Source organism: Erinaceus europaeus, chromosome 8, assembly GCF_950295315.1.
Source record: "Erinaceus europaeus chromosome 8, mEriEur2.1, whole genome shotgun sequence".
Classification (NCBI taxonomy): domain Eukaryota; kingdom Metazoa; phylum Chordata; class Mammalia; order Eulipotyphla; family Erinaceidae; genus Erinaceus; species Erinaceus europaeus.
In genome coordinates, this window is record NC_080169.1 from 52,017,524 (window position 1) to 52,042,259 (window position 24,736).

The following is a 24,736-nucleotide window of genomic DNA, read 5'->3' on the forward strand; positions in this document are numbered from 1 at the left end:
GAAATGCAAATTAAGACAACACTAAGATACCACCTCACTCCTGTAAGAATGGCATACATCAAAAAGGACAGCAGCAAATGCTGGAGAGGATGTGGGGACAGAGGAACCCTTTTACATTGCTGGTGGGAATGTAAATTGGTACAGCCTCTGTGGAGAGCAGTCTGGAAAACTCTCAGAAGGCTAGACATGGACCTTCCATATGATCCAGTAATTCCTCTCCTGGGGTTATACCCCAAGGACTCCATAACACCCAACCAAAAAGAGGTGTGTACTCCTATGTTCATAGCAGCACAATTCATAATAGCTAAAACCTGGAAGCAACCCAGGTGCCCAACAACAGATGAGTGGCTGAGAAAGCTGTGGTATATATACACAATGGAATACTATGCAGCTATCAAAAACAATGAACCCAGCTTCTCTGACCCATCTTGGACAGAGCTAGAAGGAATTATGTTAAGTGAACTAAGTCAGAAAGATAAAGATGAGTATGGGATGATCCCACTCATCAACAGAAGCTGACTAAGAAGATCTGAAAGGGAAACTAAAAGCAGGACCTGATCAAATTGTAAGTAGGGCACCAAAGTAGAAACCCAGTGGTGAGGGGTAGACATGTAGCTTCCTGGGCCAGTGGGGGGTGGGAGTGGGCGGGAGGGATGGGTCACAGTCCTTTGGTGGTGGGAATGGTGTTTATGTACACTCCTAGCAAACTGTAGACATATAAATCAGTAGTTAATTAATATGAGAGGGGGAAATCAATTGTATGTCTCAAAGTTTCTCAAAAGATAAACTGAATCTTTTTAATATATAGGCTGTGTATTTGATATGCGGACTCTCTCAAAAGCCTAGACCAAGTAGATTAGAAGCATCCAATAGCACAGCTATATACAAGATACTGGATACTGTACAGCAAACCATAACAAAGGGACTTTTCAAAGTTAACCCAATTAACAAATAATGCGATGATAATATTAACTATCGATTGTCTTTTTGAACCCTAAGACAGCAGGAACCTCACATCTTCACTATAGAGCCCCTACTTCCCCCAGTCCTGGAACCCTTGGATAGGGCCCACTTTCCCGTATGCATCTCCCAATCCAAACCAAATAATATTGCATCCGCCGATCACAACCTAACCAAAGCAACGATTGCCACCTCAACATGCTTCACCTCAGGCTGTATCCAGAGACTTCACGTGTGGAATGACAACCCTTCAGCTTCATTACTCGGGTGAGACCTTTCCTTTTATAGTACACTCTAATTTCATCTCAGGTAGTTCACTTTCTAACAAAGTCCCATAACCTAGATATACACCAGTTTCTGTGAGAGAGAGCTTATGTGCACACGTATCCATAAACTACTGCAAAATATATACCTGAAAGCAGAAGTACACTAGAGTTTGCAGTGAGTACCTCCCTAACACTTCCTCTCCACTATTCCAAGCTTGGGATCCATGATTGCTCAACAAATTGTTTGGCTTCATATGTTAACTCTCTTTTCAATCACCAGGTTCCAGATGCCACCAGGATGCTGGCTAGGCTTCCCTGGATTGAAAACCCCACCAATGTGTCCTGGGGCTCAGCTTCCCCAGAGACATACCTTACTAGGGAAAGAGAGAGGCAGACTGGGAGTATGGACTGACCAGTCAACGCCCATGTTCAGCGAGGAAGCAATTACAGAAGCCAGACCTTCTACCTTCTGCAACCCTCAACGACCCTGGGTCCATGCTCCCAGAGGGCTAGAGAATGGGAAAGCTATCATGGGAGGGGGTGGGTTATGGGGATTTGGTGGTGGGAATTGTGTGGAGTTGTACCCCTCCTACCTTATGTTTTTGTTCATTAATCCTTTCTTAAATAAAAAATTAAAAAAAATAATTATTGTAGGGGCTGAGTGGTTGATGCCCCCTGGTTGAATGCATATATCACTATGCACAAGAACATGGGTTCAAGCCCCCAGTTCCTACCTGTAGGGGGGAAGCTTCCTGAACAGTGAAGCAGTGTTATAGCTGTTTCTCTTTCTCTTCCCCTCTCTATCTCTTCCTCCCCTCTCAATTTCTCTCTGTCTTATCAAATAAAATAGGAAAAAAGTAAAAAAAAAAAAAAACTTCTTGATTTTTAGCAGAAACAGTAAGTAGTAAAGTTATTCAATCTCAGGCTTCACTTATTTAAGGATATGGCAAAATAAGTATTCTTTTGTCCACTGAATGACTTGGCAATCATTCATGATCAAGAGTTCTAGCTTCTACATAATTTCATAATGAGACTAAAGAGAATAACAGAAATTAACTTAAGAATGCAAACTTCTCTCTTTTAAAGACAACTCAGAATACCTTATACTTGAAAACATCTTTTATGATTATGCCACACATTCTACTGTTTTGTAATATTCTATTTCAAATGATAAAGCTCAGAATACCTGGAATATACTTTAAAACCTACTTTAAACTGATATTAAAGGTGATTTTACATTATTACATGCAAAATGTAATGAGCTTAAATTTTTTTCTCAAAATTTCCAATAGTAAAGGTAAATTTTATAAGTAGCAGTAAAACGAATTCTAGTAACATAATTTAATTATGGAGATGACCAACAACAAATCAAATTCCCAAGCTTGATTCCAGTCATATCTATTACATTTTTTTCTCTCCTTATTTCAGCATATTGGTTTTACATGAAAACTAGAGATACTGGAAAGAATATTTTAAAAGTTATCTATACTAGTCATATAAAAAATCCTCAAAAGTATTCTACCATACTTAACTGTTATTATAAATTCTGAATCTTCCCTAAATCCTATATGTAGTATTATTTTGTTTTAAAAATACATGATTAATTACATACACAAACATGAACACGTCACATAAAACTTGATTATGTAAGATAAAAAAAAATAACATTAATGTACCAACCTCCAATGAGATTTTTCCAAACCACGCAAAAAATGAACTGTAAACTGAACGGGCATATCCAGGGATATTTCTTATCAGAATAAAAGCTAAAATCTAAAGAAAAAATATAAATAAAATATTAACAAACTTTTTTACTTCTACCAGGGTCATCACTGGTAAGGCTTGGTTGTCTGCATGCAATATTCACTGCTTCTGGAAGTCAATTTCCCTCCTCCCCCACACCTCTTTTTTAGTTGATAGGATACAGAAAAATCGAGAGAGGCAGGGGAGATAGAGACAGAGAGAGGTACTTGCAGCACTGCTGCACAACTCATGAAACTTCCCTTAGGGACTTGAACGTGGGCTCATGTGTATGGTAATGTGTGCACTCAACCAGGTGTGTCATTGTTCAGCCCCAACAATCATTTTATTGAATGCATTTTGCTTGATACTTTCCTTCAAGTGGTAACTTTATCCTTAATGTTGTTGAACTTGATACCTATCAAGTTCAGTGGCTTTTTTCAATAGCTTAGTCTGTTTCTTGGTTTCATGATACCACTCTCTTCCTCCTATCCCCTTCAGCATCAGAAAACCAGAAAGAGATGCAAGCAAATCACTTTCTACTTTTGTCATGTATTTATAGTAAGCAATGAGTTTAGAAGAGTAAACATCAAAGAAATAATAATCACTGAGAAGACAAGTGCAGTCTAGACTGCTGTACTTAGCTTAATACAGAAATAATAACAGTAACGTTTAAAATGTGAGCAGCAGTTATAATTTTTGGGATACTGGGCTAACCATGGCCAGGGTGAGTACAATAGCTTACACTGACACCAGGCTCTTTTGTCATGTGCATAACCCAGGTTTGAGTCTGACCCTATACTACACTAAAACATGTTTAGGTGCTATGGTCTTATTTTTTTCTCTTTCTGCCTTTATATTTATATTTTCTGCCTAAAATTAAATAAAAAGTAGAGTAAAATGAAATAAGAAAAAATTATGGCCAATCACTTGTGTGCAGGTCAGGTTTCAAGGACGGATCCATTAGCCTTCTATTGGGTTTAACTGGGAAAGTTTTTTCTAATGAGACTCTAGAAATTTTGTACATGCTTAGGACCTCAATGAGCCCTCCTTAATATATTATCCAAGGATATATAATTACATAAATGTAGATGTATGCAAATAATCTTTAGCAGTTATATGTATGTATATTTCTATAATCACAATGTCCTGTGAACATTCCCATTCACTCCCTACCTATTCTCCTATTTCTGTCTTATGGTGGGATCTGAGAATTAAGAGTAGAATGTAGTCATGAAAAGGATGAAATCTATTAACATTTGGAGCCCTCTGGATACCCAGACTTATTTCAATAAAGGAGAAGTGTTTTTTTTTTAATATTTTATTTTATTTATTTATTCCCTTTTGTTGCCCTTGTTGTTTTATTGTTGTAGTTATTATTATTGTTGTCGTCGTTGTTGGATAGGACAGAGAGAAACGGAGGAGGGGAAGACAGAGAGGGGGAGAGAAAGATAGACACCTGCAGACCTGCTTCACCGCCTGTGAAGCGACTCCCCTGCAGGTGGGGAGCCAGGGTTCAAACCGGGATCCTTATGCCGGTCCTTGTGCTTTGCGCCACCTGCGCTTAACCCGCTGCGCTACAGCCCGACTCCCTGGAGAAGTGTTTTTGAAAAGAAGTAGCAGACAATAAAGTTAGTAACTTATTCAATTGTTCTTCATACTACGTTTCTTTACTCTGCCATGGAGAAACTGAAAGAGTAAATAAGGAAATATAAATATATAGAAGGCGATGACTACAAAGACGGTAATATGGGTTGAGTGTTTACGTTAGTGTTATTCTATGTGCAACCAGTGATTTTTCTGTCTCCCTTGGGTCTCCTTATTATGTTCTGTACTGGTGCACCAAGAATGGTAACATATTTTCATCTTGTGGGTTACAGAAATGGTTGTTAAAATAGAGGGTGAGATATGATATACAAAGAGTTAACTGTAATATTACTCCTATCTACACAAGTCATAAAAATGCTATATAAATACAGTATGTTTAAAATTTCATGAATGGGGCTGAGGAAATAGCTCATCTGGGAGCCTGCTTTGCTACGTGCACTAACTAGGCTTAATCCCCTGGTCCACAACACAGGAGAACTATAGCCCTAGAGGAAGCTTTGGTGTACTGTCCCTTCTCTGTGTCAAAACCCCCCCCCCCCCCCCCCGCCCTTTACTATCTGAAAATGTCAGACTGGGGCACTAAAGCCTAGTGAGGACAAAAAAAAAAAAAAGAAAAGAAAAAGAAAAATCATTATCAACAGTGCTTGGGGAGTCTATCACACGTTTGGTGCTACTGACTGAACACAAGTCTAAGAGGAATAACAATTCATGCAGTGCAAAGAATGTAAGACCTAAAAGAAGATCCTCCAGAAATTCTCCAGGCTCTTTGGTAGGCTACTCATTTTTCAGGCCTTGGATTGGACACTACTTTTCCAGAAATCCTACTCTAACAAGAATATGGGTTAGGAAATAGTCCTCTTAAGCACCCACACACTAATCACAATGTCCTATTAAAATCTGTGTTATCTATAAATCATGTACAATCTGATTTGAATTGTGCCTAATCTTGGTCCATCTCCCAGTCAGTACCACACACTTCTCTACACAGACTCTGGCTCTTTGAGCTCCAATTCCAATGGCTTTTAAGTTCACTGAAAATGCCATGCTCCTATCCACCACAGGGTCTAATTTCTTGCTTCTTTATATCTGCTTATCCTTCTTTCCTCAACTTCATTTATCTCAGGGAAATAATTTCTGATTTCTACTTATTTTCACTTCATCTGGGCTGTGTTTCTTTATGGCATTCTTTTGCATCACCATTTATTCTTATCTATAATTATGTGGTAATGATATGATTACTATCTGTAATGTCAGCTCTGTGAGGTTAAGTACTATGTCATATTTGTATTATATCTATTGTAAAATAGCACTGTAGTCATGAGTAAAGTATCCAGCACATAGTATATAATGAAAATTTAGAGTGAATAAATGAATGTCTATTGATCCACTTATTTATTAGCTTATAAGTAGGTGCTGTATTTTAACACTGAACCTCTCACATGTAACATGGTATTAACACAGAGTAGAGATCACTAGCTATAATTAAATTAATTTATCTAAACCAAGGTACTTACCTGTACCACAGAAACAGATGGATGAAGTTCATTGCACTCTGCTTTGTTTTTACAACTGCTAGCCCAGATGGAATAAGTCTAAAACAAGACAATATATATCAGTTCACAAAACAGTTATGCCTTAAGAGGCAGCCATCCATAACATTTGATGCAGTTTCTTTAATTTACAACATTGTCTCTTACACACACACACACACACACACACACACACACACATATAGACACGAGGGCTATCACTGGGCCTTGGGCCCTACACAACAAATCCACTGCTTCTGGTGGGCATTTTTTCCTTTCTTTTATGATAGAGAATCTAAGAAGGGAGAGGGAGACAGAGAGTGAAAGGAAATGAGAAACACCTGCAGCGCTGCCTTACTGCTGGTGAAGCTTCTCCCTGCAGTGGGAACGAGAGACTGAAGCTGAGTCCTTGCTCATGGTTATGTGTGGACTTAACCAGGTCACCACCACCCAGTCTTTATAAGACTACTGAATATTTTAAAATACTTCAGAAAAAAAATTTCCACAAGTTTGCTCACCACTCACTTTGCAGTTTGTTCAAATGCTTAAACATAAGAAAGCAGAGAAAGGAGCACAGGACTATGCTTTTCCAGAAATAGTGATCAGTAGGTACTGATGTTTCAGAAACCATATGTGATGCATTTTTTTCCAGTAACAACTTTCAAAATTCATTATTTCATTTAGTTATTTTTCACATATAAATTTCTTATGTATTCTCTTCAGAATTTATTTTCAATTAGAAAAACAAAATAATTTGATTTCATTTTTACTTTACTTATTTTGGAAAGAGAAAACTTGAGAATGAAAGGAGAGAGAGAGAGAAAGACAACTGTAGTACTACATCACCACTGGTGAAGCCTCCACCCTGCAGGTGGGGAGTAAGGGGCTCAAACCTGGAGATCCCTGTGTATGGTAACATGTAACTCTGCCAGAGGCATCACTGCTTAGCCCCAAGTAAATAATTTTAAAATAAATTATTTTAAAAAAAATATTTATTTTCCCTTTTGTTGACCTTGTTGGCTTTTTATTGTTGTTGTCACTGATGCCGTTGTTAGGACAGAGAGAAATGGAGAGAGGAGGGGAAGACAGAGAGGGGGAGAGAAAGACACCTGCAGACCTGCTTCACCATTTATGAAGCAACTCCCCTGCAGGTGGGGAGCCAGGGGCTTGAACTGGGATCCTTGTACCAGTCCTTGCACTTTGTGTCACATGCACTTAAGCCACTGTGCTACCGCCTGACTCCCTAAAATAAATTATTTTTCTATTTTAAATTGTTAATTTTCTCTTACTGTAATTTTCTATATTATTGAGGATGTTGGAAAAGTAGATTAAAATTTGTAACTTACCAAGAAAGAAACTACTGAAATAAACAATAGAAAATTTGAAATCCTGTTTGAAAAAAGAGGTTCCCCTTTTCCTTCAGAAAGCACTTGACGCTTTTGCAAAGCCAAATAAATGAAAGCGAACAACATTCCATGAAAAACTACCTGAAAAATAAGAGAAAAGTATTGTTTTAAATATATACATCTTTTTTTTCATTTTCTTTTACATAAACACCATTCCCACCACCAAAAGACTATGTCCCATACCATCCTCCCCACCCCCCACCCCGGGAAGCTGAATGTCTACCCTGCGACTATATTTCTTTACTTGCTACTGAAACTGCTCAAAATGAACCAGCTTATTTTAATATTTTTACAATATGTTTTCTTTGTTGCTTATAATTTCAAAAAATTGTTGAATTTATTTCATTGCTTAAAGTTTAACTCTTGAAGTTTAAGTCCTACATAGAAAGTCTGAACTTTAGGCTTTTATTTTCTCATTTCTCACTAGCATTTTTTATATGTATTAAGAAGTATATATTTCAGTATACAAGTCTTTCACTTCTTTGGTCAGCTTTACTCCTAGGTATTTTATTGATTTTGTTGCAACAGTGAATGGGAGTGATTTCTGGATGTCTTCTTCTTCAGTTTTAGTGTTTGCATAAAGAAATGCCACAGATTTTTTACATTGATTTTGTAGCCTGACACCTTGCTATATTGCCTAATAACTTTATAGACAACAATGTGACTAATTTCTTGCTAATGTACATTCATATGCATACTCTTTATCTGCTATTAAAAGGGGGGGAAGGAATACTTTGATTTACCAAATAAACATGTTTCCTTGTACAATAACTAAATGCAAAGAAATCCAGATTTCCCAAGTATTTTTCACAGTAAAATTCAAGTAGAAAAAGACCACAAGGTAAATACATACATAACGATCTAATCTCCATCTGAACCACCATTCATAGACATTTCCTTTCAGTTCAAAACACTTGGACAGTGGCCAAAGAGAAAAGATCTTCTCGAATGCACCCTGAGGACAAGAAATCCAGAAAATAAATGAAGATAGTACAAGCCACTTTTATTTTCTAATTAAACTTTAGTTCTAATGAGATCAGCAAACATTTATTGAGCACCCATTTTCTGAAAAACACTTGGCTATCCTGGCTTCCTGGCTTCCTGGTTTCCTTCCTTCCTTCCTTCCTTCCTTCCTTCCTTCCTTCCTTCCTTCCTTCCTTCCTTTCCTTCCTTTCCTTCCCTCCCTCCCTCCCTCTCTTTCTCCCTCTCTCTCTCTTCCTTCCTTCCTTCCTTCCTTCCTTCCTTCCTTCCTTCCTTCCTTCCTTCCTTCCTTCCTTCCTTCCTTCCTTCCTTCCTTCCTTTCTGTCCGGTGGTTAACACTGATCCAAAGCTAGGAAAAGCTTCATAGTCCCTCTATTCAACCTCTAGTCCACCGTCTTCCCTCTCCCTCAGATACAAGACAGTGAGAGTGTTGAAGATATTAATAATTGTTAAGTCATTGTTACAATTAACTGGGGCTATTCTGTACATTTGTTTACAGCTTTATTTACTTATTTTTGGTCACCACTGATACTTAAAACCAATTCAGGCTGATTTTCTTTTCTTTTTTTTTTAGATAGAAGCATGGAGAGGGGAAAGACCACAGCACCAAAGTTTGCTTTTGGTGGGGCTAGGCTTAAACCTGGATTGCACATATGGCAAAGCAGCACACTGCCCAAGTGACATATTTTGCTGGCCCTACTTTTGTTTTATTTATTTCTCATGATGGTGGGCAGGGAATAACCTTGGTGATAAGGCAGAAATAGAAATACTACATGTATTTCTAAGTATAAAAATAAGAATGGGAATCTGCAAAATAGTTTTATAGGATTCACTCATACAATTTATATTGCATTAGCATCTGCCTCAACCGGATGCAAGACATAGAGTTTTTGAGACAGGCATAATCCACAGGATAAGTCACAACTATAGGCATTTAAATCAGAATGCTGTTATAAATAGCATACTGCCCAAATAATATGTCTGCTTGACATATGATGTGCAGGCAGCGGTTTGCCAATCTGCTAAAGTAGTTGAAAAAAATCTCAAATGTCATAATGGGAGCTAAAAGGTTAGACACAGAAAAATGACCACAATTTTTATTAAACATACTACATATATACAAAATCCTTAGCTCCTAATTTGGCTTTCCTAATTGTCAAATTTTTACTCTATATGGTTATGAAAAATTCAAGTTAACACTTAGATACAATGAATAATGCAGAAATCAAGTTGCAAATTCTGTCAAGAGAATTTTGATCTTCACTTAGAGTAGTGTCTTAGAAGAGGCATTCAATAAACGTTTGATTGATCAGAGTCAAGTCAAATGGATTTCGAACAATTGCCAGAGGAAGAGATTTCAATTGCTCTTACAACAAAAACAGTGGTAACAAAAGTAGATTGGTCTCAAAAGAACTACAGTGAGTAGTCAACTACAGAATGACATTTTTATTACAGTCATTAAAAAATGAAGCTTAAAAAATTCTGACTTTTCTCACATAATTTAATAGACTTGAACTTAGAACAAAATATAAACCAAAAAAAAAAAAAATTGTACAAACCTGAGAATATGCCAAAAACCATATACATAATAGTAGGAAGGCTAGTTTCAACAGCAAGCCCAAATGCCAGAAACAATTACCTAAGAGAGAAAATGTTTCATTTACTAAGAAATGTAAATTTGCATTAAACATATTACTTTCTGCTTAATGCATTTATACTTCCTAAAATAATTTAAGGCTGCTTATAGGATACATAATAAATCTAAGTAACATAAATGATAAGTGAAACAACAAGAAGGAAAAGCTAGTTTTATTTTTTTGCTAAAAATGAAGCTATATAATATATATCTGACATCCTATATACCTCATCCACTGTAAATACATAAGGAAATACTTCCTGGATTCAATTACAGAAAGTTACAACAAAAATCTAGAACAATATTTCCTGTGAAATTCTAATACACCTATATTTGAATATAACCTAGGTAGTACTGCTTGAATATGGAAGTTCTAAGGAGTTAAAAATGCCAAATAGAAAAAAAAAAAGTCTAGAGTAGGTTTTAACCATAAGACAAATTTTAACAAATATATATTTTAAGTTATGTGTTTCTTCTCCAAAACAGAAGATTCCGGGTGCATCTGGGTGACAAGTCTAGCAGATGGAGACTTGTCTAAAGTGGCCTCCCCCAGGGCTCTGATCTGGCTCCTACACTATTTAATATTTACATCAATGACCTCCCAGAAACTTCTTCAAGGAAGTTCATCTATGCTGATGACATCTGCTGTGCAACTCAGGCATCAAAGTCCGACATCCTCGAGGAAACACTCACGAAAGACATGTCTGATATCTGATTACTGTAAAAAATGGCGACAAATCCCTAGCACTGCAAAAACGGTATCATCTGTTTTCCATCTACACCATGCCTCGGCCTCGCGTGAGCTTAATGTGCAGCTTGGCGATACGAGAATCCGGCATGAAGCCCAGCCAGTCTATCTTGGCGTTACTCTCGATCGCACCCTGTCATTTCACGAACATCTCATAAAAACTGCAGCAAAGGTGGGCGCGAGGAATAACATCATTGCAAGACTGGCCAGCTCCTCATGGGGCGCGAGTGCTTCCACACTATGATCATCATCTCTGGCATTATGCTATTCCACTGCAGAATACTGTGTCCCAGTATGGTTCCGTAGCCCCCATGTCCACTTGGTCGATTCCAAATTATATTCCTCCATGAGGATAATTTCTGGAACCATCCGTTCCACCCGGTTCCATGGCTGCCAGTTCTTAGCAACATCGCCCCGCCAGATATTCGTCGGGATGCAGCATCATCTAAGTTCATTTCCCACGTCTACGCTCGACCGGACCTGCCAATATACACGGATATCTTCGCCCACCTTGTCCAATGCTTGACGTCTCGTCACCCAATCTGGTCCCCTATGCCTACACTGAACTTCTCTGTTCCAGTCTCTTGGAAACAGAGTTGGCAGTCAGCTGAGGTCAAGAACAAACACCTCATCACAGACCCCTGCAAGCGTCAACCCGGCTTTGACCTAGCACGTTATGATTGGGCCCTCCTCAATCGCTATAGAACAGGCCATGGCCGGTGCGCTGCTATGTTCCAACGCTGGGGAGCCAGAGATGACCCGAACTGCCCCTGCGGCTCCAGACAGACTATGACCCACATAGTCAACGACTGCCACCTCTCCAGATTCAAAGGAGGTCTCGAAACTTTACATCAGGCTCAACCTGACGCTGTTGACTGGCTACGGAAGAAGGGCAAACGCTAGAAGAAGAAAGTTATGTGTGTATAGTTTATATGTATTCGCTGGTCACTTGGTTAATATGCTGGATCTATATCAAAGATTAAACATACTGTCCAGACATGACTGGATTGATTAAAGGCTACAATTAAATTCTTTCCTCATAGATTACTTGACATTATAATCAAAATGAATGGGAAATATATATATATATTACTTATTGAAATAGTCAAGTCAAATACATTTAAAATATTAATTTTAATGGAGGAATTAATAGTTTGTAGTAAATATAGTTGTTTATACATGTATAAAATATTTCAGCTTTCTGCAGAATACTTTCACCTCCAGCCTAGGTCCTCCTCCATCATGTACCAGGACCTAAAAGCTCCCTTCCACCCAGTCCTTTGCTTTGGTGCAATACACCAAAGTCAGTCTAAGTTCTACTTGTGTTTCCCCTTTCTGTTGTTATTTCTCAACTTCTACCCACGAGTGAGATTCTCCTATATTCATTATTTGTTTATTTTAATGAGAGAACTACAGAGAGGAAGGGAGAGAAAGGGAGAGAGAGAGAGAGAGAGAGAGAGAACGAACAAGACCAAAGGACTGCTCAGGCTAGGATTTTTCAAATACATTAAAAAAAAAACTTTCCAGGGTGGACTTCCAGAGGTGTAGCTATGGAGTAGGAGCTGTTTCAGATTGTGCTCCTGATAAACTAGAAAAAAAAAAGAAAAGAAAAGAAAAATCACCTGAAAACTCAGTAAAATACAATCAGGATTTCTTTAGAAATTCACTAAGCCACTGTCTCCAAGTTGTGGATGCTACCATGATTTCATCCTGAACTCCCTAGGCAGACAACCTTACCAGTGTGTCCTAGAAACTCACCTCTGCGGAGGCATGGGCTGGGGGTATGGATTGACCTGCAAACACCCATGTCCAGTGGAGAAGCAATTACAGAAACCAGACCTTTTACCTTCTGCACTCCATAAAGAACTTTTGGTTCTTACTCCCAGAGGGGTAAATGTTAAGGGAAAATGACCAGAGGGCTCTAAACTCCCCAAGAGAGAAGAGGAAAAAAAAAAAAAGCTCGGGGGTGAGGGGAGATGGGATGTGCAGGGGAAGGACTAAGAAGTAGTAGAAGTGGTAGTTGTGACTTAGAAGGAAGACAAGGCAGAAAAAATGGGTACATAGATTTAATAGAATAATAGTCAACCCATATCTGTGATCTTGAGAGAACTACTACAGTTTCCAATGGAGGGAATGGGAACACAGAACTCTGGTGGTGTGAAAGATGTGGAAATATAACCCTGTTGTCTGATAATCTTATAAATCAATATTAAATCACTAATAAAACTTAAAAAAAAATTTTTCCCCCAAAAGGGGGAGCTTCTGTTTTTAATGACATGACCTTTGAGAGTCAGGGAGAATTAAAACAAATAAATTTAAAAGTAACTGAGTATTATCAGTAACTGGCTATGTTAAATTTATAGGTCTAGGAGACAGTGTAACAGTAGTAGTGCACAGGACTTACATACAAGAGGTTTCAGGTTGGGTCCCTGGGCACTGCAAATAGATCTGAGCTATGCTTAGTCAATAAAAAAGAAACTTGTAGATGGCAACCTTTTGGGTACTTAGGTTTTTTTGTATGTAAAACTGTTTAACTGTAACTATAGTAACTACCTAGTGTTGTCTAGAAGATCAATTAGATTAGTAGTTTTTAAACTCACTTTATATAAATAGCCTTTTTGAAAATAAATATTTACTCATGACGTGTATATATGTAATCAAATAAAGCAAATAAAGATTGAAGCATAATACTATAGCTTGAAGTCCAATTGGCTTTCCCTTCAGTCTTCTAGCTTCTTTCATTCTGACTGTGCACAATACAGTTTGAAACAGTATATTAATGTAAATTTAAATTATTATTCTGTAATGCTATGTTATTTGAACTACTTAACTGTACAATATTTTAGAGATACAGTTTAAGAACAAAGTTTCAAAATATCAAAACTACACATAAATTAAACTGTCTAAATGTCTCAGTGAAAATAATAGCCCTTCATAATAAAAAGGAAATTCAGTACATTGAAATAATAGTTATTAACAATAGTATGAAAGTATATTTACCATTTGCTTTTTTTTGGATTATTTGTGGCCAGAGTGCTAAAGTAACATATATGACCATGAACCATACAGTGACCAAAGGGACAAAGTAGTAGAATTGATATGGCCGATCCATTACTATGCATAACACCACTACCAGGAAATTGAGGCGAAATAAGACCTATAAAAAAAGGAGAAGAGAATGGTTTTCATTGAAGGTATGCATGGGAAGCGAAGTCAGCTTCTCTTTTAGTTCATAAATAGCGACTAGATTACTTCAACAAAAAAAAGTGTCCATTTTATTGCTATTGTAGATTCACCCATTTGGGATTAAAGTGAGAGCTATGCTATCATATCAGAGATACAAAATAATATTACTCAAATTAAAAATGTCTTTGGGATTTTTGTAAGTTATCTCAGATATCAATGTGATGGCATTCAAAGAACACAGACTTTTAACAGATTGATGTTAGATTTGTACCTGTAATTATGTAATAGTAAGTTATTCAACTTCTCAGAATCTATGTCTTTATCTCTAAATGATAAAAATAATGTGCAGAAACTCCCTAGAACATAGCAGAAACTTACTAAATATTTACCCCCTGGTTATACATCAAAAACAAAGCGTGCTCTGTAATTCTGTATACTTCTATACGGCTAAAGTGAATTAGGAATGCTTCCCCTTGTGTATCCATATTTTTATTATATACTCATATAAATTACATTCTCCTTCACTAATAAGTTATTTATTGTAAATCACTAGACACAGAACATAGGAATAACAGAATTTTAAAGTACTAGTTCATAATTTCAAATTCCTCATAGTCTTCTGCCATACTTCATTTTCTCAATAGTTACACACAAAGTATGTTATATATGTAAAGGATAAAGAAAACAAGTGAATGTATTCCTACCTGACATACTCTATGGATACCAAAGTCTCCTTTTACCCAAAAGTATGAGAAATGTCCATATCCTGTCTGAAACAGATATGCAGCAACCAAAACTCGAATGTGCATGTACACTGGCAAAAACTGTTAAGACAAATTAATAAGTGAAAATATATTATGGCACTAACTGCATCTTGAATTATCACAACTAGTACATGTAACAAGGATAATGGGATATCTTTATCATTTGGCATTCATTAGCTCAATGAAAGGATTTAGTCTCAAAAGTTAGATATTCCAGCAATAGTATAATTTTGGAATCCTGGTTTTGCCACTAACTAGACAATTCTCTTGGATATTTTTTTAAATTGTGTTTATTTATTCTGAATAGAGATAGAGAGAAATTGAGATGGAAATGAGGAGAAAGAAAAGGAAAGAGACAACTGTAGCATTCCTACATTGCTAATGAAGCTTCCCCGATGAAGGCAAGGACCAGGATTTGAACCAGCGTCATTGTGCATTGCTAACAGGTGTGCTCTACCAGATGCGCCATCAGCTCTGATATATGAGGTGCTAGATTATAAACTTAGTACATCAGTCATTCAAGTCTTGTGCTCTACCACTGGCCACCAACTCCTTTTCTTTTAACCTTTCATGAACTGAGTATTACAAATAACAAAATTTTAGTACTAAATAAGTTAGAATTCCAATTTTATTAGGATTACTAACTAGGCCGACTTTTGGCCCTGTTTTTTACTAATCCTTCAAAATTGCTCTTTAGTGAAATTTACAAAGGTAAAAAACACAGTGGAACTCAAAGTACTGTATACACAAAACCTATTGTACTCTCTATATTAACTTTACAGATCTTATCCACATTTGATATAAATTGATTTTTAAAAGTTTACATTAATACTTGCATGCTGCCAGGCTATCTGGTTTATTTTTACAGAGTTTCTATTTTATTATAAAAACATGGCAAAGTAACATTTGGCATTATTTTCCTAAAAAAAATATGATTGGGTTACTAAAATAATCATAGTATTTAAGAAAAGTTGATAATGAGAATAATTCCTAAAATATCCAAGAATAATGAACCAAAATATGTTGTGATCTCTGCTAGTAAAGCTTTACTGATATAGATGCAGGCAATTCTTAACCACAAAATCCTATTAAAAAAAGAACTGGGATATGTAAATTAATCTTAACAAATGATCTGTTAATAATGAAAAAGCATGTGCTGAAGAACAGGGATATAATTTTTTAAAGATTTAGAAAGTATTGACATATAGTCTAAAATATATTAGCATGCTAGCTTGGCAAATGATTATAATAGAATGCAAAATTGCCTTCATCCTTTTATAATTTAAATCCTTTTTTGGAATCACTGACTTGAGAACTTTATCTGCCATTAATTCTTTCCATCTGATTTTGTTTTCATATAGTATCAACCTTTAATATGTCAGCAATTAATTAAGTCCTCAGTGGCATTTTCTTAAAGTAAAACCCCTGTTCCCACAAATTAATTTAGCCTTTATTTATAACTAGAGATATTTCTAGAGTTTAGTATTTATCTCTACTTACATTTGAGATAACTTATCCTACAAAATCTAAACAAAGTTTATAAAGTAAATCTTAGTATCTTTAACTCTCCACGCTTTGACTCACATTTTCATCTCTAATCTTGAATTTTCAATAATTACTTGAAAATCATTATATCACCAAAAGATGCTATCATGGCCATATAATTTCTGTGAAAATCAAACTTTATTCCTCTGCCTTACACCCTTTAAACAAACAACCCACAATATCACAATAATTATTTTAATTAATGATTAATGAAAATAACATTATTTTCAAACAATGATATTACTTAAAACTCACCAGCATTTTTTACCTTCTTAATTATTATTTAATTTTTAAATATTCCTTTCTGAGTAGGGAATAATCTCCCTTCTTATCACAACTGATTATTGACTCAAATACTTTTATAGAAGTGTACAAAATAAAACAGTTCAATACAAAATAAAACAGTTCAATAAACAATGAATGAATTTCTTAAATTTTTAAAATAGTTTACAAAAATCAGTTTGAATTTTGACTATTTAAATTTGTCTGAAAAGTCTGTACTCAAAAGCTTGTTTTAAATATCATATTGTTGGAATGTTATAACTCTGAGTATAATTTTCTATCTCAAATGTAAGGTAAAAGTTTTCAGACCAAAGGAATCCTAAGTCTTTTAGGACCTTACATTGGGGGAAGAAAAAAATAATTTTGTCCAGGTACTAAATGTGACCAAAGCTTTATCTCTTGAGGGAGGTAATACTTAGGACATACTGTTTGCTCTACATGATCTACAATGGTTGTTCATCAGAGTCTTATTTTCTGAAAACTGGGGCAAGATAATTATCAGTTTTTTAAACTAGTATAGTGCAAAAATAGTAGATCAAATCTCCTAAAAATCATTGAAGGATTGAATATAAAATACAGTTATCTAATTTGATTTTTTTAATTACTTGCTTACTTCTAAATCCTTGACAATTAATTCATCTGCAAAGTATAATAACAACTTTAAATTAGTTGTTCAACAGGATAACACCCACCAATACTTTCTATGATTATCAGCTTTCTACATCAGATTTCTACACCAGTATTTCTAGACCAGTAAAGACAAACTTTTGTCTTATTTTACTTTCTCAAATAATCTAGTGGTAAGAAAAGAATGCGAAGGCAGAAAGACTGGGTCAGAGTAAGGGTTTCTAAATGGCAGAGAATAAAAGAGATGGTGAGAAATATTAAAGTGACATTTTTTTCTAAATTTAAATTCAAAATACTTACTGTGCTTGCTCCAGAGATATGATAAATCAAAATCACAAGTTGCATCCAGCCTTTCCACTCATCTGTCTGTTCTCTATTTAGTACTTTAGTCTGTGTAACAGAATAAAAATGTGCTTTAAAATTCATCTTATTATTTGAACAGTATCTATTAAGTATGATAAAATGTTACTTATGATACACAAAGTTAATGCTTCTATCAAGAGAAACCCGGGAAGGAAAATAGTTGATTGTCATCTTACTGACAGATAAAACAAAACTGCTTAACACAGTATGAATTTCAAAACTAATTTAAACTAAAAGATTTCAAGTACTTACGCATTTTTGTATTAAAATTAAATTTAAACTATGACATATCTCTATGAATATAAAAATGGCATTTTTACCATTTTAAAAGAAAAATCTTAGAATTTCAGTTAGAAAAGACATTATTGTTCTCTTAATCTTTACTGTGAAAAAAAAAACTCCTATTATTTTCCATAGTATATTCTCACTGTAAAGAACTAATTAACCCTCCTCATAAAAAAAATTGTTTCTTAAATTAACTCAAATGAATCATGCTTTAAAAGGAGTTACACAAATATTTTGAGCAGTTAAAATAGTAATTCAGAATATTATGTGTAGTGCCACATTATAATGTGAGTTCTAATTTGTGTATGTCTTGTGTAATATATATTTTATTCTTATGTTTTGCTTTATAAACTGGTTATAGTTTCCTCTGTTTGAAGATTATTTGAGTGTCTCCACTGTATCTATTCCCAAACAAAAGAAACACCAACTTATGACATCTTTTTTATAGGTCATTATGTTCAACTTTCCAACAAACTTTACGTAGCTCTTTAAACTCCTTCTAAATTGTTTTGAAAAGTATTAAGAGTCTACTAAGTGAAGCACAGTTGAGTATTCCTTAACCCTCCTTTAGATTCATATTTGTATATTCTGACATAATAAATGAAATTATTCTGTTAATCTAAAATCTGTAATGAAATAAGGCTAATTAATAAGCTAAAAAGAAATGACTCTTACCTCTTTAGTATTTTCATTGTAAAATACTCCCAAAACCAAGATGTAGATAATTGGAATAAAGAAAGTTGAGTGTGTATAAAATTTGTTTTCTTTCATAAATAGATTTGCACGGTCACACATATAGAAATAAGCCATAATCAGGCCAAGTTTGCAGAAAGACTGTAAAAGTATTTCTAAAGGAGACACAGGGGTATTGATAATATTTTTCTTTTCCTCTCCACTTTCCAAATCAGTACATGGTTTATTCTTCCGATGAACATTACGATGAATTATGTAAAAAATTAAATAACCGATAATAGAGAAAGTGAAAAAACAAGCAGCTAGCTTCTGTATGAGAGTAAGAGGAGGCTGAGGTTGACAACAGGAACCATCTACGGGCTTCAAAATCTTATTGCAATACACGTTCATGAGAATCATTGCACTCTGTGAACAAATCAAGTTATTTGGTTATTATCTTGTCAGTAATGTATTTCACATGAAATGTTCTCTTGTGAATACTACTGCCTTTTATAGCACTGTATCCAAATTCTTTTGTACTTTTTGCTATCATTTTTCAAATGCTCATACAAATTCATTCGATCTATAGTAGTTCAGTTTTTTAAACTTCTTAGACTATAGTCCATAATAAAAATTTTATATTATAATGTGACCCATAAAACATACACAGGAAACAGTAATTATTCTTATCATTTGGAATGCACTCTTCCGTGTTCTATTATCATGAAAAAATACTGACTGTTAACATATTTTAATCTTTAGTTAAAGTGTACTGACAGTTGTCAAGGATCAAAGAATTTTAATTAGAAAGTTTTCAATACAGAAGATACCAGGATACTTAGATAGATTCCCAGGCTTTAGTTGTGAAAACAAAGTGTAACATAACTGGCACTAAAAATTAATGACTTCTTGGAATCAGCAATATAGCTCACCTGGGAAGGTGGCTGCTTTGCCATAAATGAGACCCAAGTCTGCACTGCCCAGCACAATGATACTGGGAAAAGTTTTAATTCTCTCACTCTGTCTCTAAAAATGTCAGCCAGGTAAAGTACCTGCTATAACAACAAAAATTCTTAGCTAACAAAATGTACAATATGCCTTCCACTTGGTTTACTATGGATCACTTAGGATTCTGTAATTATAAGATTTTAATTTAATTAATAAATTACTTGCATGGAGACACAGAGAATGGTGAGATAGAAAGGGGGAGAGAGAGAGAGAGAGAGAGAGACCTGTAACACTGCTTCACTACTTGTGAAGCCTTACCCCTTCAGGTGGGGACCAGGGGGTTGAACCAGGGTCCTTGTGCATGATAACATGTACGTTCAACTTGCTGTGCTATCACCCAGCCCACATTTATAAGATTTCTAATGTTAAATAGAATGTGGATTCTTCAACATGAATTTATCATATTAAAAATATTACAACTAAATCGTCAAGATTCTACTGAGTTGATAGTTTAGTCAAATATAGTTTTCTTTTAAATAAAATTTATGGTTTAAGTTCACCTCAATTTTAAGGCACCATTTGAACTCTTTTATGTCCACTACTACTTAAGCCTAAATGTTCAAAGCATTCATTCTTTTAGTCCTCACACTTCAGGATATTTTATGCCTGGTATTCTTACAGATGTACTATAGAATCTAGCCAAGGTTCTTAACAAACCTAGGAGGTAGAAAAAGTCCTTTAAGTAAAGTCCCTCATAGAGAGCTTTGCATGTGTATCTGTAAACAGGTACACTTTTCTCCAGGAGAGGAATGGAAACATTTATGCTGGGTAAGTTAGGATCACTACTTTATAAGAAAACAACAATTCTCGGTAATATTGATATGCTATGTGGGAAAATTTATAATTATTCAGTTTTTTTAATATTTCAGTTAAAATCCCTTTCTATCAATCAATTTGGATTTCTTTTCTAGTATTTCCTTTGTATCTTTAATAATGGTTAGTATAAAAATTATAAGGGAAAAAACTATTCTGCATGTTATAATGTATTCTTCATGGAGGCTTTATCTTGTAAGTTTAATATTTAACATAAGAACACAAAGTAGTAGCTTCCAAACATGAATATATTTTAAACTTGAGAGTTTCTTATGAGATAAGGTACACTGAGCAAAATTAGCACCCAGTAAATGAGATTTTGTTTACTCCCACCACTTTACTTCTTAAAGTACATGAAAATTCTCTCATATTTATTCTCTATTTATCTTATAACTATATTTAGTTGGATGATGCAAAACAAAATTATGCCACATGCGTTTAACCCGCTGTGCTACTGCCTGACCCCCACAAAACAAAATTATTTCTAGATGTATGCCTGAAAAAATAAATACATGAAATTAAGACTTCAATAAAATATTTAGACTTATAGCTACAATCAATCAATTTTATAGGGGCTGGGTGGTGGTGCACCTGGTTGAGCACACATGTTGCAATGCACAAGGACCCAGGTTTGAGGCCCCAGGCCCCACTTGTAGGGGAAAGCTTTGCGAGTGGTGAAGCAGTGCTGCAGCTGTCTCTCCGTCTCTCTCCCATCCCTATCACCCCCTTCCCTCTCGATTTCTGGCTGTCTCTATCCAATAAATAAATAAATATAATTAAAAATAAAAAAGTAAATTTTATATTATAGTGTTAGATATATAGGGATAGATAAAAAATTACTTACAGTTTCTCTACTGGATTCAGGAAGGTGTAAGCCATCCAAAGATTCCATGATAGTTTCTTGAGCAATTAATTTGGAAACACTGAACATCTTAACATTTGATTTAGAATTTCTGGTGCTACTATTTAAAATACTGACTGCAGCTTCATTGTAGGCATCTATTTTTTCATTAGTGATCATTTTCCTATTTTCACTTAACAGGTCTTCATAAACTGGATCTGCATAAGAAATATATATTTTTAAAGAATTCATTAAAATACTGATCGAAACTGTGATCATGCAATTAGTGGATATTTCATGTTCTCAAGTAGAAGATCAGATGATTCTAGGCATCTAATAATTCATTTTAAATTAAAGGTGTCTATTTATAATAAACTTCCTAATATTTTAAAACTTAAGAGATATTTATTTTATTTCACATTATAGACAGTGACACAGAGGGAGACAGGTGACTAGAACATTACTCTGGTATATGCAATGACTGTTATCAAACACAGGACCTCAAGCTTGCAAGCTCAATGCTCAACCCCTACATGACCTCCTGGGTCTTTAATTTCCCCATTATATACTTAATTTTTGAATCAATATCTACCTCAAACTTAAAGGACTTTTATCTTTTTCCCTTCTTATGTATATTACTTTTAGCAAATATCCTTATATTCTAGGAAGTCTTAAGAGTTTAAAACTTGGGGAATGTTGGGTGATAGGGATTTAACTCTGGATTATGGTAGACTGACTTAAATGACAATCCCCTGCCCCATACCTGGATACTGCTTACTTTTGCAAACTTTTTTCATTTAATTAGGAGGTGGTACTATTGAGGGCTAAGCTCCATTAAATATCATAAATGATTTAAATAATTTCTTGTCTTACTATGTGAAAGGACAATAATAAAGCTGTAAATAAAATAAAGACTACAGAACAGATGATCAGCACACTTGTTATTCTTCACAATCTGACATTCATCTTGGAAGAAATCATAAGAGTTTCTGACAAACACCTTAAATTGCTAAAATACCCTAGGCATCTCATAATGTGCTAGATATTAGATAATGGGCAGTCAATAAACTCCTGAAATGAGTTGATCTTATGTCAACTTTCTCTAAGAGAATTTCATTACCAAGTAGAAGCTGATGGTATGAATTTAAATAAATCCTGTCAATTTAAAAGTATATTTCCAGTGAGTATAATAATATGAAAGACATAATTATCTTCTGAATATATATCTTCAAAATATACTTTCTAAGAAATAAAAATCAGAGATAAATATCTCATTTACCTTTACTACTTACTTCGCCATGTAGTTAAACCTGTATTTCTCTAAAGCTAAATCTTAATTGTTTTTAGAACTTATTTGCTTCATTATATTCTGCAGACAGCTTCGCAGATGAGGCTCCTTAATGGATACTTTTATTTATTATTATTACATTTGCTAGTAACCTGTTTCTTAAGTTTAAAGAAGAAAAGTAAATAACTCAAATCTAATCTAATTTTACAAATCTTATTTTAGTATTTATGCCTATAAGGCAATAATTTTGCCTTTAGAAACAGGGAAAGTAAAATCTCTTGCCTCAGAATATACAGACAAAGATATTTTTTTATTACTCATTACTTACCTTGTAGGACCCAATAAACATCACTAGTCCTTGCCAATTTTTCTAAAAGTGGCGCTATAGATGTAATGTTAATTTTATATTGGGTAAGTGCTTCATTACTACCATTGTGTATCTTGATAGACCACTAGGAGAAAGTAGAAATTAATGATTAATCGAATATTCATCACTGAAAAGTTAAAGTATCTAATTTATTCTATTGTAACAAAAGCTTTCTTCCCTCCATTCTTTTTTTTTTTTTTTTTTTTTAATTGACATCAGGAAGGATTGTTGCTTGGGCTGGGTGCCCATACTCAGAATCCATTTTTCCCAGTGGCTATTTTTCTTTTTCTCTTATTTTTTCTTTCTATTGAACAGAGAGAAATTAAGAGAAGAAAGGGAGGCAGAGAAGGAGAGCAAAAGATAGATATCTGCGGACCTGCTTCATGGCTGGTGAAGCATCTTCCCTGCAAATGGGAAGTGGGGACTCAAACCTGTTTCCTTGCATTTGGTAAAGTGTGCATTTAGCTGAGTGTGCCACAACCAGGCCTCCACAAAGGCTATCCCAGATCATTCTTATTTTTATTCAGTTAGAATAAAATCTGGTCAAATACATACAGGCAGTTAAAAAGGCTGATATAAAATTAACTTTCAATGTATAACATTCAAAATTAAATTGTAATCTTATGTATCTAATACTACTAATAACTTACATCAGCTTGTCTTTTAAAAATTTTCATTAGTGATTTAGTGATGATTAGCAAGACTGAAAGACAATAGGAGTGCAATTCCATACAGTTATACCATGAAAGTTTTGTGTCCCATTCCCACCATTGGAAATTTCCCTATTCTTTATCCCTATGGGAGTATGGACTAATTTTTCTGTGTGTGTGGTATTATCTTTATTTATTTATTGGATAGAGACAGCCAGCAATTGAAAGGGAAGAGAGAGATAGGGAGGGAGAGAGACAGAGAGATACTTGCAACCCTGATTCACCACTCACAAAGCTTTCCTCCTGCAGGTGGAGACGGGGGCTCACTCTAACATGTGCGCTCAACCAGGTGCAACACCACATGCCCCCCCCAATTCTTTATAATATTAAATTTTCTAAGTTCATTCATATCTTTCTAACTTTTATATAATTAACTATAATAGAAATAGGAACTAAAATATAATCAATAATTCTACTGAAATTAAATTTACTTTTCCTTAGCATGTCTGTAAGTATCAAACAAAAACCATTATATAAAAACACAAGTAATAACTTACTGTGGCAGCTCCTGCTACAATCACATGGGGCTTTGTAGCAGAATCCTAGAGAAAGAAAAATCATAGTAATACTGTTATATCTAGTTCAGGAATTCAAGAAATCACTTAATTTTATCTTTAATTTTACTTACCTGTGCCTTAATATTCTATTATGTCTTATGGTATTCTTATAATTACAAAATGGACGTTCAATGCTTAAAACCTTACATGGTTAACTGGATATTAAAGATGACAGAGGCTTACATGGTTAATCCTTTTATTTTAAAAAATACTGAAAATTAAGTTTATCTAGAAACAGAAAATAACTAGAATTGCCAGAGCAATTTTGAGAAAAAGAACAAGACTGAAGGCACAATGCTCCCATATACAAAGCTATATTGTAGGGCTACTGGTACCCAAAGCTGCCTGTTTTGGGAACACAAAATAGATAAATTGACCAGTGGAATAGAACTGAGAGCCAAGAAGCAAGTTTCCACATGTAGGGACAACTAATTTTTGACAAAGGGGTCTAGACTATTAAATGGAGAAAGGAGAGTTTTTTCAGCAAATGATGTTAGGAAAATTGGACTGAAACATGCAGAAAAATAAAGTTGTACCACTACATCTCATCCCTC

The 24,736-nt window shown here is 34.8% G+C and overlaps 1 protein-coding gene across 2 annotated transcripts in view; it reads right to left on the reverse strand.

The window, feature by feature from the left end:
* CASD1 (CAS1 domain containing 1) overlaps positions 1 to 24,736 on the reverse strand; it is a 59,923-nt gene that overhangs the window by 5,836 nt on the left and 29,351 nt on the right. For both annotated transcript variants that reach the window (XM_060196217.1, XM_060196218.1), the window contains exons 6-17: positions 24,123 to 24,167; positions 22,877 to 23,000; positions 21,264 to 21,478; positions 18,602 to 19,024; positions 17,579 to 17,668; positions 14,765 to 14,884; positions 13,875 to 14,031; positions 10,050 to 10,129; positions 8,363 to 8,464; positions 7,450 to 7,590; positions 6,089 to 6,166; positions 2,907 to 2,999 (exon numbers count right to left, since the gene is read on the reverse strand). In XM_060196217.1, the coding sequence (XP_060052200.1) occupies positions 2,907 to 2,999; positions 6,089 to 6,166; positions 7,450 to 7,590; positions 8,363 to 8,464; positions 10,050 to 10,129; positions 13,875 to 14,031; positions 14,765 to 14,884; positions 17,579 to 17,668; positions 18,602 to 19,024; positions 21,264 to 21,478; positions 22,877 to 23,000; positions 24,123 to 24,167 (1,668 nt within the window). The remainder of the gene's footprint in view (positions 1 to 2,906; positions 3,000 to 6,088; positions 6,167 to 7,449; positions 7,591 to 8,362; positions 8,465 to 10,049; positions 10,130 to 13,874; positions 14,032 to 14,764; positions 14,885 to 17,578; positions 17,669 to 18,601; positions 19,025 to 21,263; positions 21,479 to 22,876; positions 23,001 to 24,122; positions 24,168 to 24,736) is intronic.